This window comes from Phragmites australis, chromosome 16 (assembly GCF_958298935.1).
Source record: "Phragmites australis chromosome 16, lpPhrAust1.1, whole genome shotgun sequence".
NCBI lineage: Eukaryota > Viridiplantae > Streptophyta > Magnoliopsida > Poales > Poaceae > Phragmites > Phragmites australis.
The window spans coordinates 5,757,081-5,773,782 of record NC_084936.1 but is presented as its reverse complement, the minus strand read 5'-3'; the positions used below and the strand labels follow the sequence as shown (position 1 = coordinate 5,773,782).

The window sequence follows — 16,702 nt, the reverse complement described above, 5'->3', positions numbered from 1 at the left end:
AAAAGACAGAAGATATTGGTAAAGTTTGAAACATGTGGATTAATCCCTTTAATTATTTTCCCATTCTAATATGGCTGTGCCAAAAAAAAAATCAATGAACACTGGACTCTCGATATATACATATAGCCTATATATCATGTGCAATTGGAGGTCCAAGGCTAAGAAAAATGGAAGCCTCATAAAGCTAGCATTTAGGATTCCAATCCTGCATGTTATGGTGTGCATGACGTATATATAACCCAGGGCATGCTACTTGTACTTTGGCAGCTGGTAAAAATAAAGAAACAAAGAAAGTGATGTCTATCGACTAGCGAGGCTTCACGGCGACCCAGTCCAAAATAGGTATTGTCCTAGAATGTATACGCTTGAACTTTCAACAACGTTTTCTATCTCATTATACATCTGAAAGTAGAAATGTACTCCGTCTGGTCTCCAACGTAATATTTTAATTAGCAATATCTATAAAAATATATTGTTCTAAATAGGAAGGGTTATATGTTATGAAAGTATTTTTTTATGAATCTAGTGTTGTCTTATCAATCTATATGATTTTTTAGATATTGATGGTTACTATGATCGAAATTATAACACAGTGAATAATACTAACTCAATGGACAATCACACATAAACGGATTGGTATATAGTGATATATTGATTGTTCATGTTCATCACATCGATTGGATAGAAGTATTTATAGCCATAACTCAACTACTTCAATCATCATTATATTAATACCCCTATTTCTTCGAATGTTCTTAGAGTATTCTAGGGTTAGTACAACCAATACATTATTATAACATTACATTATATAAGACGTGACACGTGTCTACAGTCGCGTGTGTCAACCAACCCTTCGGCACTGGGGTTGACCACCTTCAGGCTTCACTTAGGCTCCTTCGTTTCTCTCAAGTTGTGTGGAACGGTGACGTTCTAAGAGAGGGTAAATTAGGACACTTAGAAACCTAAATTAAATTGGCTCTAAAAACTTTACAAGATAAATCTATCTCAATTTCTATCTGAATGTGTTTCAGATTTATCTAGTGTGTCTACTCTACCGCTTAAAAGGATTACAACCTACTGTAGCAAGGTAAATTGCAAATATGTAAATACGGAAATGTAAATAGGGTAGAAAGATAAACTCGGCATAAGAGATTTTTATCTCATGATATTGATAGTATGAATGTCACCCCTAGTCCATGCTAGAGCTCCACAAAAGATATGCTCCCAGTCGCCAAGTCTCTTCCGATCACAGCTCTTGAGCTACCAAGTCATCAAGACAAGGTCTCAAATACGATGAGTCACCAAGTCACCAAGGTAAGGTCTCACCACTAGCCTCTCTTCCGGTCAGTTGCCGTCATGATCACTTCGGAGCTTGAGCCACCAAGGCAAGGGTTGTCGCGTCACCGTACACGTGCTTGCCATCGCTTCACACCAAGTCGAAGGGTCAACAAGCTTGATCCACCAAGGCACAAGATGTCGGCGAGTCACCAAGACTCCAAGGTGCTGGTGTACCTCTTGTTACACGCTAGTATCACTCCTTGATCCCTTCTTCAAGCTGCAACATTTAGCTATAACTCACTCTAGACCTATAAGCACTAAACACTCTTTAATCTTGTGCTTAATTACCTTGTATGATCACTTTAAATATTTTGGTAGCTTGGATGTTTTCTCAAGTGTATAGGAGCTTTCTCTAGACTCCAGCAGGATGCCACACCTTTAAATGACATAGTGGAGGGGTATTTATAGCCTCAAACTCGCCAACTAGCTGTTTTTATAATGGCTCAAAAAAGCTGTTAACACCGAATAATCTGGTAAGAATAATAGTATTAACAACAGATCATCTGGTGAGTACAACCTCAGATATTAGCCGTTGGAACTCCACTCAAAGCCTCTGTGAACAGATGACACTTTGGTATGCCTTCAAATCCATCACCAGACTTTCCAATGAGTTATCTTGAGTCATCCGAGGCTTTACAACCTCTCTATGTAAAATATTTTGGTTCATTCATCTTTAGAGCACCGAACCTTCCGGTGGGTTATTCTTCATTCTTCAACATTTGCAGTCACCTCTGCAAGAAATGCTCTTGTGCTATACTGTATGCACAAACCAAGCACCGGACCATCCGGTGGGTTGATCTTTAGTCTTCTGCACTTGCATTCGTCTCTGCAGGAAATACTCCAGTGTTACCCAATATAAATCACCGGACTATCTGGTGAGGTCCTCAGCCTTCTCCTCCTTTATCAGAAATACAATTATGATTTTAACACACAGAGCACCGGACCATCCAGTGAAGTCATCAGCCTTTACTTTGCCTTAGGACAAAATACTCCGGTGAGTTCAACCCCTAAATACCGGACCATCCGGTGAGATCAATTGTTACAGCTACGGTGAACACTAGACAATCAAACTTTGTTACAGCTATGGTGGCTTCTTGATATATTGCATTCATGAGACCTAGTAACATATATTCTTTACAAACATGTTAGTCACAATGACTATTATCATTAATCACCAAAATCATAATCATAGCCTAATAAAGTCATTTTCGCTACACAGGTTACCTTTCGCTTCTTGTTCACATCCTTAGTAGAGGTGCTCCAGCCTTCGGGTCTTCATCTCTCGCCAAGTAGCTCTTCAGGCCCCATGTTGCCTTTAGCGAATCCTCAGGATCTTGGTGTGCTATCCGAGACCTTCGATGCCTATACTTAGTGTTGGACTTCCCTTCGACTATGTCTACAATACAAATTTAAAACCTTTTCTTTATTACGTTAGCTTTGTTCATCCTTGCTCAAGGTTTTTCAAAGCTGGCCAAAGCCAATAGGGTCAAAGAACTAGCACGATACAATTCCCCTAACAATGATCAAAGCTAAAAATGTTTGAACAACAACAATACTAAATGAACTTATATTTGGAATATCCGAGGTGGTGGGAGTATGGGGAGGAGAGAAAAAATGGGATGGGGAATACGGGGAGCGAGAGATCAACACAAGAATGAGTGCGGGTTCAAGTTCCACGGAGAGGAAACCACCACATTTTAAAATTAGTACGGGAGATGTTGAATTGTTGATCGTTGATTGGATATTTATGGGGATTCTTTTTTCAATACAAGGGATTTCAATTTTGTTTTATAATTTTTTCATTCACCGGCGAAAAGACCAAAATTCAGATAATTTCGTCAAAAATTCTATCATTTTTCATCCTCTACTCTATGGGTCCTTCATGCCAGTGAAAAAAATTCAAAATTAGATATTTTGTTTCCCTTCAAAATTCCTGAAATTCAGGAAATTTCAACGAGATTGTAGTCCCTTTTTATTACAAGCAACCGTAAGTACACACCACAATAGACATGTACCGCTAACCACTCACACACCTACAATGTGTGGACTCTATGGTCCTGATGTGAGAGGAATTTTGGTAAAGTAAATTAGGATGGATATACGAGTTTTGCTGCTTCAAGTGATGCCAAAAAAACCTAAAATAAATCGTGCCTAAGCAACCACAATGCAAAAAAAAAAAAGGTTCTTAAGAAGAAAGCAGTAAAGCACGTTGCATCACTGAACATCCAGGTACTTGTAGTATTTTTTTAGATCATTATTTTTTGTAATTCGTGGTTGTATGATAACAGAAAGAGTGAAATTCACCAACCTTTTCTAAACTTCTATCGCGTTCTCCTTACATCCATAAACTCTCAAAATATGGATCCGTATCCCTAAACTTGCTAAATTTACCACTCAAGGTCCAAAACTTCCTAGTCAACATTCACTCGTCTATGTGGACAAGTTTAGAACCACCGGTGAGTTTCACTCGCAACACAAACTCACAGCAACAGCATACGCAAAGATATTTTTCTTAGCACGTTGAATTTTGGAATGCTTAGTAGAGTCGCTTAAAGCATTGCGTAACTAGTTTTTCTATACATGATGGCTTTCTTTCCTTTTGCAAAGACTGCCGATAAAGTGAATATTTCGAGCAACACATGTTTCATCACATTAGCCAGCAGTAACATAAATAACAGCAGTTTCTAAAAAAGAAATGTATAAGCAGCACCGTACAGTCAGCAACAACTCGAACAATAAAACCCCCACCATGGGTCCATGGCAGATACTCATTGAGGAACAGCTTCCAGTAGATATAGCACATCAATACATTATCAACCCATGGAAAGAACATGGATAAGCAATTAACATTATAAAGCAATATAGATTCTAAAATGCATGACAGGGCAATTTAAAGGTTAGTGTTACAATTTGTTTCCACATTGCACAGCAGCTACTCGTGCCCTTCAAGCACAAAACAAAATGGGTGCACATCAGGCATCACACGCACAATCATCCAGCAAATTTTGGGCACAGGTAATTTCCTGTAGCACTTCTAGCCCCTAAAACCTTTTTATTGAGTGAAACAGCCAAAATTGAACCACAGAAATGCAGCATTGCCTACAATCTGTAACACACAACTGAACTCAAGATTGCAATTGTTCTCCATTTACATGAAACAAGGGAGGCAAAAGGCGCTACATTAAATCAATGATGGATCTATCAGTTATTAATGGAATACATCTCTACAACGAAGCTAGGGGGGGGGGGGCTGTACAAATGGGGGCGGTGAGATTGTTACCCTACTATCTAAAAGCTAACTCCCCGTGATTAGGTAGCAAAGGTGGTGAGTACAAAAAAGAATCCTGTAGACTAAAATATCCAAAGGGAGAAACCAAATGCCATCTCTGCCTACAATCCTTTACTAGCCTAGGAAAACGTTTGGTCTTGTCTTCAACCAATGCACCATCTCCTTGTCGAGGGGGGAATTATTCAACACGGCATCCATCATTGGACTACCAAAGAATCTCGGGTCGCTCTTGAACACCCATATCCTGTCCTTCGGCCATGGCCGTTGTGCCTGTTTTTCCTGTAATCAAACATAAAAAGAGTTTCATTACACAAGAGGAACCAAGAAAAAAATAACTTGTAACACTGCAGAAGATGTCTTACAGATAAACAAGTACAACCAACCTTTTGCATGCAAATATTAACCGATAGTCCATAACTTGTTCTAATCACCTAAAGATATCTCTACCTATCATCACACTCAGACAAAACAGGCAACAAACAATAGAAAAAACTAATAGATTATCATGGTCAAGAAAGGTTGAGGCTTGAAACAGAAAAATTATCAAGGACTAACTATCCCTAATCCCCACTACGAAGATGCCAGCCTTTTCACATTTCCAACTTTTGAGAGGCAAAGTGGCCACTGGGAATAAAAAGAAGAAATGCACATACTAGATCACAGATGGGATTAATTTAACAGTCAATGAGCATAAATATCTTCCGCAAAGTACTCATAATGCACAAAGCTGCGGGAAGTAAGATAAAACCATTGTGAAAACAAATTTAAATATAATTGTCAAGAAAGTCTCTACTATTCTATAGGTTAGACCAAATTTTGTAACACAACGCTTGGTAGAATGCTAGAAGATAAAGGAAAAACCAGAATAATAGTTAAATATCATAATTTTATCCAATGGAAAATGGTGGAAAGTACCATAAAACAATTCAGAAAAATAATGGTAATACTCTCTGATATCTGGGATCCACAGCATAAAAAAATTGTGCTCTAACTTTTCTAGAACAAAGGGATCTGCAAAATACTGGATTTTTTTTCTACCTCTCATTCCAAATTGAGTTAGAGCACATAATTTTTGTAATCGGGTAACCCCAAGTACTCACAAAGTAGTACTTACCATGCGCGATAACATGAATCTCACAGTTCTGTTGCCATAGACTCGCTCTTGCGCTGGCTTTACAGACTTCACATAAAAGGATGAGACATCTGGTAATGACATGCAACCTTTTCTAGCTCTTGTCAATCTAGATTCAGGTTCTGCATTCTGGCTATACCAATAGATAAGCTGGGCTAAGCAGTAATTTTCAGGGTATGCCTTACAGTACTCCTGGAAGCCAGGTCCCAATTTATCAGCATATTTGGGACCTAAATCAAGCGGACTGATATGAACTGGTGGAGATTTTACTGTCTTGTAATCCTGCAGGTGGGCATACTTGAGTCAGCTCTAAAGAATAGATAGCAAAATCATAACCTTCATTTTTGCAATTAGCACTAAGCTTTCACTTACCCGGACCCTGAAAAAACACTTTGTGTAAGCATACATGTGAATCAAATCTGCAGCAGCATCATGACGGCACTTGTATGTGCATGAAAGAGTCCGCAACTCATCACGCAACCTGTATTGAAGGAGGGTCAGATTCCACATGCAAGAAATTGGAGTCATATTGCAAATACAGGTAATATTGAACAAGTTCCAAATTTACCATAGCAGAGAATTCCGGATGCCTCCCTCGATATCTTCAGAGTCTGATGGATCATGAGCACGAATTTTGGCCTTGAGCTCACTAAGCACCTCTTCCTCAACATGAGGTTCCATCGACTGAAGAAGTTCAGCAACTATTGAGCTGTCCCCTTTCCAGATGGCAGATACCAGACTTCTCCCAGTCAACCTCACCAGAGGAGGAGGCGCATTCTTGGGGTCCCCAAATATGCATCTCATAACATATCTCACCTGAAGATAAAATTTGGTAGAGAAGCCAATAAGGACAGAGTAACACAGCTAATGATTTTTCTTTTCGGTGTGTGGACGACAGTACTCATGGCATTTAGGTATTATTACTCACTCTAATTCAAAATATAGGGCGTATTAGGAGTGGACACAAGAACTAAGGAGTGTGTGAAACCAAGGAAAAGAGAAGAGAAAATGACCTAAGCTACCCGTACTTAAATAGATTGGAACCATGAGAGAGAATAGTTAGTGAGTGCATGTAAGTGAGAGAGTATGTGATAAATGAGGGCAAAGAAGGTAAACATCAATAAATTCGCATGCACGCCTTATATTTTGAAAGAAGATGGAGAAAACTATATGCCTTATTAAAAGAAATGGAGGGAGTATTGAACAAGCTCAAGCTATGAAACATAAAAATTCACCTTGTCAAGTGTATGTACAATATTCTGTAGTCTTGAATTTAATACTCCCTCGGCCTGAGAGTAGCGGCAGAATTAAGTCAAACTCAGGCAAATCAGATAAACAACTAGAAGATCTAACCAAACCATCAGCAGATCTACCTGAACTTCAGCGTCATTCTTCTCAGAATCCATGTTTATTTCAATAAAGAACTGGCGCTTCTCTTCCACATTGTGCTTTAAGATCTCCTCAGGAAGTTTCTGTCTCTCAAGGTATATAAACCGCACCTTTGTTCACAAAAAAAGTTGTTATAAGGACCTAGCTAAACTGATTACCACATCAGAAAAGAAACTGAACAGAAGACAACAATTCCAGTTACCAGGTGAGCCGTGTAAGCAACAAGCCATCCAGGCAAACCAGCAAGCAAACAGGTACCAAGACCAGCTCTAGCCAAGTCAATTAAGTCTTGTTGAGAGACAGAGTTTGCTTCGCAAGCCTGTAACAGAAGATTATGCCGGTCGAGCACACCATGGAATTCCATTAACACCTGATTCAGGTTGAAATCAATAGATGTAAGGATGTCAAAATGATGCAAATGATCTGTCAGTGTTGGCACCACAGGCATTCCTTCCCAAATCATAATCCACCAGAATGCTTCCAAAAGTTTACCTTCTCAAAAGCTCCTTCACCAGAAAAATTTAAATAGCTGCCCCGGCATATTTGGCTCCCACAGAGGCAGACCGATGCTTCGTGCTCTTCTTTACTCTAGCAAAATCAGTATGTAAACATAAGATAGTGCAATTTAATTTTTTAAAACGTACCTTATTTAGAACTAGAAATGGTCCTCACCTCAGTTACAGAGTTGTAATCAAAAGTGACTTCCTCGCCTTCTGCAATTGGTCGAACAGTGTAAATTCCAATCTGGTATTTACCATCCACAGCTGTCACTCTGGGTTTTTTAATCAAGGAACATAAGTTAGCTCACATTAATATGAGGAGAAAAATAGCTCCAAACACTTCAAACATGTAAACATGGGAGCACATACATGTGTTTAAATTATCAATGGTATGATTATCAATTTGACATGGACATACATAACCAGGCAAGAGTATCGTGAACTTGTCAGGGCAACTAGGTACATGGAAACTCATAATAGCACTGTGGTGCCTCAAATAGAACGAAGTTAGATATGCATGAACAGAGAAATCATATTGATCATTCATTCTAAATTTCCAGACCCCATGCACACACACAGAAATCTAACAACCCATTACAGAATTCAACAACAATGAATTTAGAGTGGCAACAGAAAGCACCTGCAAAAGGTGAAGTTGGATACTATATCTTGTTTTTTAGGAAATGGATACTATATCTATTTTTTTCGAGGAAATGGATACTATATATATCAACGTTATTGACTTAACAACATACACTTGCATAGCTTTTGTGTCAATCTTTCACATCATCATACAAATAAAATTCAGACCAATACTCAGAAGAATATTATAGAATGACAGAAGGGGTGAAACAGTAAATTATCGCAAGGTAGAAATTTGAAGCTTAAAAGGAGCCTACTTTGCTTCACAGTTAGGATTGCAGGAGTGGCAGATTCTACTCGCATAGTTGGCCTTGTGCATCGCATCAACAAAAACCAAGTCATATCCATCGCGATCTCCCTTTCATCATGACAAAGCAAAAGATCAATAATATGTGACAAACTGACAACCATTTAGTCATGGATTAGATCACATTCAAATTAAAAAACGAACAATACCTTTGGCCTTTCTAACATAATGTTGTAAAACTCAGGAGCTTGATCTTGGCTGTTGTTTTGTATATGCTTAATACCATCTTGCTTTTCATACCATCTCCAAGAAGGGTAAACCTGCAATGATTACAAAGCAACACATTCATGATTAGACACTACCGCATTTCATTCAAGGTAGAATGGATGAATACACAATTTAAAGCACACCTCCCCAAAGAACTCGACAACAAAGTCATCTAAACCAAATCCACCCTTTTTGTTGCAAACAACTCCAAGACCCTGAAAAAGATGCAGAGAGTACATCGAAAAGATTACAGCGGTTAGTTAAGGCCTTAGGAAAGAAAATGACAATGCATTTATAGGTAAGTTATTGCTGAAGGCATGCCTTTCTATAGGCGACGCAGCTATGTTCAGGACGGTTCCTCATGACCTTTAGCATTGCCAGGCACATCTTCGAAGTTCGTCGATCACAACTCTCCTCTGCAGACCTTTGGATTTCTTCAATGACAGGTTTAAGAGCGTAAACCATCGGAGTATTTCCTGAACCAGTGAAATGCCTAACTTGCTTATTCAAGGTATTCAGTAGCATCTGCATTGAGAATATTTTGAGTAAGTTCGAAGCTTGAACCCAGCATGTGAACTAAAATGTGTGGGGGGGAGGGGGATGTAGTTTAGCAGCAATACCTCCTCAATAAAGATATGCTTATCAGCTAGTGACCAGTCAAGCTCAGCAGGCATAATGTCACACAGTAGATTATGAGTGTATGGATCTATGCCGTATACTTCTTGCTCAAGAATCTCATCCCCGGGTACTTTTCGAGGTTGATAATCCTTAACCTCCGGAAGCTCCAAGTTTTCAGTGCCATTCTTTTGCGAGAGCAACTTTTCAGAATAGTCATCAGGTAAAGCAACCCACATTTTTCGTTTTACTTCCTCCTCGTCTGCTACAATAAGGTACTCCTCAATAACTTCATACTTCCTAGTAACTGGAGGAACAAGGCTCGCCTTTGTCATGCGGGCACCCAATATACGATCATCAGTCACAGATTCACCAGGTTCAAGTAACTTCAGACCGTTTCCCTTTGAATCCCATGCTCCAGAATTTACATCAAGGTCACTCTCTGTATCAGAAACAGTAGTCTCGCTCTCAGTTTCATCACCTTCAGAGTACCCATCATCATCGTCAGATGTTTCACTACCAGAGTCAACATCCCTTTTCTTCAATTTAGATAGGCTTCTTTTGATTTCACGGTCAAATGCACGAGATGAATTATCTCCTCCAGCAACAGTCGAATTTGCTCCCCTTGTTTTATTTTGTTTCTTTTTTAGTTTTGTGTCTGAAGAATAATGACTAATGTCCAAGCTGTCCTTCTGGGCTGCCGCTCCATTTCTCTCAGAAATGTGCCTCGGATTCCCTAGTCTCTTTGCTAGCTGGATGAAGGAGACAACAATTTGCTTTATATCTCCCAAATCACTACCATCTTTATATCTGATGAGGTAGCATATGAAATGTTAGAAAATGCAACATCGCATAACTTTCTAGAAATCTTCAACTCAGTTAGACTAAGTCATTTTACCTCAATGCATCTTGGCACATAGAACGGATGTCATGCTTGATGGTACTAAAGCCATGGCGGGCATAATACCCATTTTTCAGCCTACCTTCGATTTTTGCAACCTGTAAAATAAAACAGATGAGTGTGAACTATTATTATATCTTATTAGAACGACAAGAAGAGTTAGCCAGATGAATATATAATAGTGATGGTACCTTCGGAATGAAAAAATCAAATCTGTTACTCTTCATGATTTCTCTCAGTCTGTTGATGACAAAATCCCCCATCTTTCTGTAGCCATTTTCCGCCTGCCTCTGCATCAAACGCCTCATTTGTGCATCCCGCGACAAAACCGCAGAGGACTTTCTAGCATCAAGCAGTTTTGATCGTTTATAGAAACCTTGTCCAAATGAAAGATTAGCATTCTCTCTATTTGAAATATCAGCAAAATAACCGTCAAGCTCATCAGAACCACCCAGCTGATTGGTCAAGTTCCTTGCAGCTTTGGATGGGTAGTTGTTCCCATCACCTATCTGCTTCATGCTTTTCATTTTCTGGTATGACTCAAGATTAAAAGAGCTCCTGATCCATTTTACATGCTTAAATCTGTTTTTCAGATCCCCTAGATGGCTGCAACCTTGAATGTGCACATAAGATATGTGTGGAAGCTGCTCAAGTACTCTCTCAAGGGCAAGTGAGCTAAGATTCGAGCACCCAGCTAAAATAAGTGTCCTAATATTTTGCTTCTCATAACCGGCCTGGAAGGAGGATAAATGAAGTTAGAAGATGACAAAAGCAACGTCTCAAAGTTCAAACAGATAGTTGAGTCATACCATAATATCCCGAAACACAGAATCAGTACAAAGAGGGCCAACAGAAGACAAATCAATGAATTTGCATGTGTTCCTGTAATACTTAGCTGCAGCATTCCAACGCCTACAAGTAGCTGCAGAAGAAATAAGCGATTTCACATCTGCCCTCAGAAAATGGAAGATTCTCGCTAACACATGACCATTTAGTAGACCCCAACTTTCATTTTCTTCTCTGGGATTCACAGAGTTGTCATCAACAGAAGCAGCCCCATCGCATAACTCTTCAAAACAGATGTCCTCCTTCTGACTGGCAAGAACGTCATTTGGCATATGAATATCTTCATCATTTTGATCAGGGAGCAATTTTGCCCTTTTTGCGGACCCACCATCTTCTGCAATGCCCCCACAAAAAAACATTACAAAGATCCACATAAGAATTACAACAGCATGAACACAAAGGATAAGAAATTATGGGAAAGAGTGTGCAATGTTTAACTGGAAGGAATTGAATCAGCACAGTGAGAGTGGACAAATTTGGTGGTTCAAATGCATCGATCTAAGCTGAAAGCCAAAATTTAACAGCAGAAAGTAGGTAAATAAGATATGTAGGGCAAGCATATCACAGTACCTGGCAGGAAATTCCTAGAAGCTGAATTGTGAGAAAAGTATGTTTCTATTTCTTTTTTGGGCTGCTTTGCTGAAATCCATGGATCCAAGACCTCGTTTATAGCTAAAGTAAGTTCCCTGCTCTTGAAATATTTCATGACTAGCTCATGTAGCTTGCCACGCATATAACCTACAAATTGGGGGTGCAACTCATGGAAGCTATCGGACCCATGATTCACACCAACATTGTGTTGATCTGAGTGCATCAGAGCTGAGGTAGAATTAGAGCTTCGTGCTGCACCACTATGAACAGCGCAATCAGGCTTTAAATCCATAAGAACTGGAAACCATGTGTTATCAATCTTACGGAATGCACTGGTCTGTTCAATGATAGTGCCCTTTTTAACTAATTCTTGCAATTCAGAGTAAGAAAATGGGCCGTGCTCATGCCCAGTGCCATCCAGGTAGTACCAGTCACCCCGATTGACTGACAGTTCTTCAATAGTGCATACATGGTCCTTTGGAATGTTTGGAACAGACTTGGACTTGTGCAAACCTTGCGAATCATGTCCATGATGCTTCTTGGAATGCGACAAACCTTCATGTACAGAACTCCTTTCGGTCCCAATCGAATGAGAGCGTGAAGATCTAGAAAGTGGCCGATCAGCTCCTCTGGGTTTTGTACAGGGTTCAACAGATGATTGGTCCTTAACAACACGAGCATTTATCCTAACCACTGGAAGCATCATCCCCTTCACTCCCCTCAGAGGCTGTCTGATTTGACCTGACCTCCCAGGCATAGCACCATTTTTACTGGCATCATTAACACTGTCAGTGTTCTCTTCTGTTGATGAGAATGCCCATAATGGTAGATCATGCTTTTTAGCACGTACAGGGAAGTAAAGTTCATCCTTGCAGTGCTGACGAGGATCCACATGACTACCTTCTGGCATTTGACAAAGAGGATAACCTTCATTCAGAACAAGCTTTTTCCTGTACGGCTTATCTTGGCTCGATTCGTCGCTTCTCTTCCAATCACCACCTTTGCAAGACCATCTCCCAGAAAACCATTCACTAGATTCAACATAATGGTGTAAGTTGTTCCTCTCAACAAAACCAAGGTCGTAAGTATCTGTGGGCCTGTTGTCTAAGAATTCAGTGCCTCTATTGATTCTATCATTTCCTTCAGGATGCACTTGGAATCTAGAGAAATCTGACATAATAGTACAAAAATCACAGATGTCAACAATAACAGAATAAAGGCAACCAAAGAATGACATGGTGGTATCATATCAAAACATACCACAAGAAAAGAATTTGTGTAAATTTTTGGGAAACAATTTTCTTTCTATGCTTGTTGAGGAAATATTATGCTTAATAGTAAATGATTAAATAAGAAATGCAGAACACAGCATCAGCATCTAAAAGTTGAATGCCATCTGGATAACCAAAGGAAAAAAACAGTTTCGAGAAATTAGATGCGAAATATTGCAAATCCTAAGGCCAAATGAAAACAGAACTGATCCAGTACCTTCAGGGTGACTCCATCTTTCCCAATCTGCAGGCTTAAATTCTGCATTTAAAACCTCTGCAATTTCCAAATGGCAAAAGGCACCAATATTAGTATAAGCATGAGGAAGTGTAACTGCTGAAAGCATGGCTTCCAGTTGTAAAAAATCAAATCAAAGAACAAAATGAAAAGGAAAAAAATTAATATGGCTTATAGAACTTCTGTATCCAAAATTGTGCAACCAAAGTTTCAGACCAAAATTCACACCCACATTCCTGATTTTCAAAGGGCAAATTAAAGATCTACCTTCAAAAAAGGGTATAAAGAGATCTGATACAACAATTTAAATACACAGCTTCAGAAGGACAGGTGTGGAAATAGCCACTTTTTATGGCTGTCATATCAAAAAGAAGTTCCTGGGGGTGCATATGCAAAACAGAAGATGCAACTAAAATTCCCAGAAAATCCAAGGCCGTGCCATTAGATTTTGCAACAGACAACTGTATCCAAAACAAGACCAAGAATACAATCTTTTGGGCCCACCCGACCCAGACCCGGGCAAACGGACATCATAAAACATCTCATTGTCTCAAGATTAGGTGCAAACAGAAAACCACGATGGGAGGCGTTATTGGCTTATTGCCTCGACGAAAAGCCAAAGCCAAGGGGCTTCACAGCCCTTAAATATGCAACCCCGAAAGGATATAACCAAAAAAAAAACTGGAGAACCCAAAGTTGAAAGTCCAGCCCAGCCCAGCCCACTAAAGTCAGGAAGAAAATTTGAATCTTAGGTTCGAACAGCAAAGAAAGCATTTTTACCTCCAAGGATCTCAAGCTCATGACCATGCATCAAAATTGATCCATCCATCAGTGCTTCAACCCTATCATCAATGTAGAAATCTTCCTTGTGTTCTGCAGAAGCTTCCTCCATTTGTTCATCCTCGGCATCTGATGCCAAGTTAGATGCCTCCTCTGGAGTTTTATCAAGCAAATTTCCTGGGGCTTCTGGCGGGCTAACCAGCTGTGTTGAAGCATCCAAATATACAGAGGGGATGTCAGATGAGACCAGTGGCGAAGCTGCATTCTCGAGAGTCACCCATCGGTTGCTGTCAGCATGTTTTATTAGGTGATCAGAAAGAAGATATCCATCTTCCACCAGCTTCGTCAAGTCAGCGAGCTTGGAAGGTCCTTGCTCAATACCGAACTGGTCAAGGTAAATCCACTTCCCCATATCACTAGAGGGTTCAGTGGGCTCAGGTGATGCAGTAGTGTGAGGTGGGGTGTCACAGATATCCATGTCTTCTTCCATAGAGGCATCTTCTGCAAGAACTCCATTCAGCTCAGGTCCTGGTGGTGGGGGAAGGGGAGGTGGCAGAGGTGGAGGTGGAGGCGGTGGAGGCGGTGGTGGCGGTGGTAGTGGGGGTGGCGGCGGCAGCTCAGTGTACCGAGTGCTCTCGGTTGCCTTTTCCTTGGAGATTTTCTCCTCACTCTTCCCAGTGTTACCACTCTTGGCCTTTGAAGATTGCTTCGTTGATTTACTTTTGTGCTGTGGCTTTTCTGGGTTGTTGGTATCAAGCTTAGCGCTTCTGCTCTTCTTGTTTGCTTCATGACTGTCTGTAGCACGACAACGTTCAGGCGGTGATCTGTCATGATGAAGTGGGCTGCAGTCCCTGAAATCCTCATGCTGGACCCTCCCACGTGGGGAATTATCAACACGATTTGGTGTATTATCCTTGTGGTGGGACTGCCGAACTCTATGTCGAGGTGAAATGTATGGACTGCGGTCTCTGCTATCATAGTGGCGGGCACGCTCACGTGGAGAGCGCTCCAAGCGGCTCGGGCTCCTATCATGCCTGTCATGACGAATGCGATCATGAGGAAAGCGGCCCAAGATGCCTGGGCTCCTCCCACGCCTATCATGGCGATCCCATATTGGTGGCGAGACCTCACGATTTCTTCCAGAAAAATGTCTCCCAGCAGACGAACTCTTCCCTTCTCCCTTCCTGCGACTTTTCGACCTTGATTGATCGGATGTGTCAGCTTGGTTCTTGTGATTAATGCTCTGAGGCTCTGCTGCCCGGCTCTTCCTCACACTGACACTGCTGCTGCTCTCTGGCTTAATTTCACCGGGCTCTTCATCAGAATCCTTCAAGGAGCCTTTCTGGGAAGATGAACTCGGCCTCCTGCTATGATCATCGCCGCGTTGGGACTTGCCATCCCGCTTTTTGTCCAGTAAAGTAATCTCCCCAGGCTCCACCTCATCCTTACTCGACTTCCTCCCGCTCTTCCCAGAAGACTTCTCCTTCCTCTGCCTATCCGGCACAGACTCTCCCTTCCCAAGCTCCCCATTCCTCCTCGCATTCTTCGACGGCACCATGTGCGGGCCTACAATCTCCCCAGGCTCCACGTCTGCTGCAGTCGAGGCCACCAGCACCTTCCGCCACTTCTTGGGCGGCATGCTCCTCTCCGGCAGTCCGTTGGTCTCTGCCTCCCCATTGAGCAACTCCCCCTCCTCCAGCTCGGCAGCCGACGCCAACTGCTGGTTCTTCCGGTGCTGGTGGTGGCCGTGTCCCTTATCCCCCTTGTCCGGCATCGCTTGTCCTCCTCCTCTCCTCACGAGGGCGTCGGCACGGAAGCCCTCCACTGCGCGAACGGCGCACGCGACTCCCCCATCTCCCATGGAAAGCCTAGGAAGCTGCCGGGTGGTGTCGTCGTCCGTCCCGCTGAGTTTCACGCGAGAGATAACCCTAGCTCCCCGGGGCTCTCCACGCTCATCTCCGTCGCCGGCAGCGCAAAACCCTAATTCCAACCAGACAAAGCAGCAGTGTCTCAGCGAAAACGAATCAAGCGCGATGGGAGGAACCAGAATTGGCGCGGGGGAACCCCGCCGGATCGAAGTGACCCCGGATCGGGGCGCGTACCTGTGGGGAATTGGCGCGCGGCGCCTCAGATCGGGAGATCCGCGGCGGCGAAGGCTCCCTCCCCGGCGGCGAGCTCCCTCGCCCACCCTCCCGCGCGGCCCCGGAAGCTTCTCGCGCGGTCTCGCCCTAGCGTCGCGTCGCCTTCGCTCGCTGTCGCCTGGGTTTGTGTGCGCGTAGGATTCGGAGGCTAATGGCTCGTCTGTTCGTAAAGCCTCCGCCGCGGCTTCGCGCTTGTTGGGGGGGGGGGGGGGGGGACGAACGAAGACGGGGGGACGCAGTCTCTCTCTCTCTTACTCTCCTAGAGGAGGGGAGAGGTCATTTTATTGGGCCCTTTTACCGGCCAGCGCTTTTCCGGATTGCACCCCGGGGTGGCGCCGTATTTCCGAATGGGCCCTTGGTGGACTTGTATGGTAATCCAGTTTCCAACCTAGTTTTCAGTATGTGAGATGGTAGTGTTTGTGGAGGATAGGTTGAAGTTTGGAGAGAGGCATAGGTTGAAGCGTAGACTGATTTGTTGTTAGCAAATTTTGTACTGTTAGTATTGGTAGGATAAAATT

At 42.1% G+C, this 16,702-nt stretch overlaps 1 protein-coding gene across 1 annotated transcript; it reads right to left on the bottom strand.

The window, feature by feature from the left end:
* Positions 1 to 4,447: 4,447 nt before the first annotated feature.
* LOC133895320 (histone-lysine N-methyltransferase ATXR3-like) lies at positions 4,448 to 16,387 on the bottom strand. Its single transcript, XM_062335554.1, has 21 exons — positions 16,146 to 16,387; positions 14,044 to 16,023; positions 13,246 to 13,302; positions 11,737 to 12,927; positions 11,130 to 11,500; positions 10,512 to 11,054; positions 10,318 to 10,418; positions 9,425 to 10,229; positions 9,126 to 9,329; positions 8,948 to 9,019; positions 8,747 to 8,857; positions 8,548 to 8,648; positions 7,821 to 7,920; positions 7,641 to 7,736; positions 7,351 to 7,518; positions 7,133 to 7,258; positions 6,995 to 7,048; positions 6,328 to 6,575; positions 6,132 to 6,240; positions 5,742 to 6,041; positions 4,448 to 4,906 (listed from the first exon to the last, which is right to left on the bottom strand). The coding sequence occupies exons 2-21, from the start codon at positions 15,902 to 15,904 to the stop codon at positions 4,742 to 4,744; spliced, it is 6,783 nt and encodes a 2,260-aa protein (XP_062191538.1). The 5' UTR covers positions 15,905 to 16,023; positions 16,146 to 16,387; the 3' UTR covers positions 4,448 to 4,741.
* Between the last annotated feature and the right edge of the window lie 315 nt (positions 16,388 to 16,702).

What these genes read in the sequence shown, in the direction of transcription:
- LOC133895320 (XM_062335554.1), bottom strand. Translation starts at nt 15,904, where the DNA reads ATGGGAGATGGGGGAGTCGCGTGCGCCGTTCGCGCAGTGGAGGGCTTC. An exon ending in GCTGCGTCGCCTATAGAAAG is followed by an intron (nt 9,020 to 9,125) that starts GCATGCCTTCAG and finishes CATCTTTTTCAG; the next exon opens with GGTCTTGGAGTTGTTTGCAA. An exon ending in TTATGTTAGAAAGGCCAAAG is followed by an intron (nt 8,649 to 8,746) that starts GTATTGTTCGTT and finishes TCATGATGAAAG; the next exon opens with GGAGATCGCGATGGATATGA.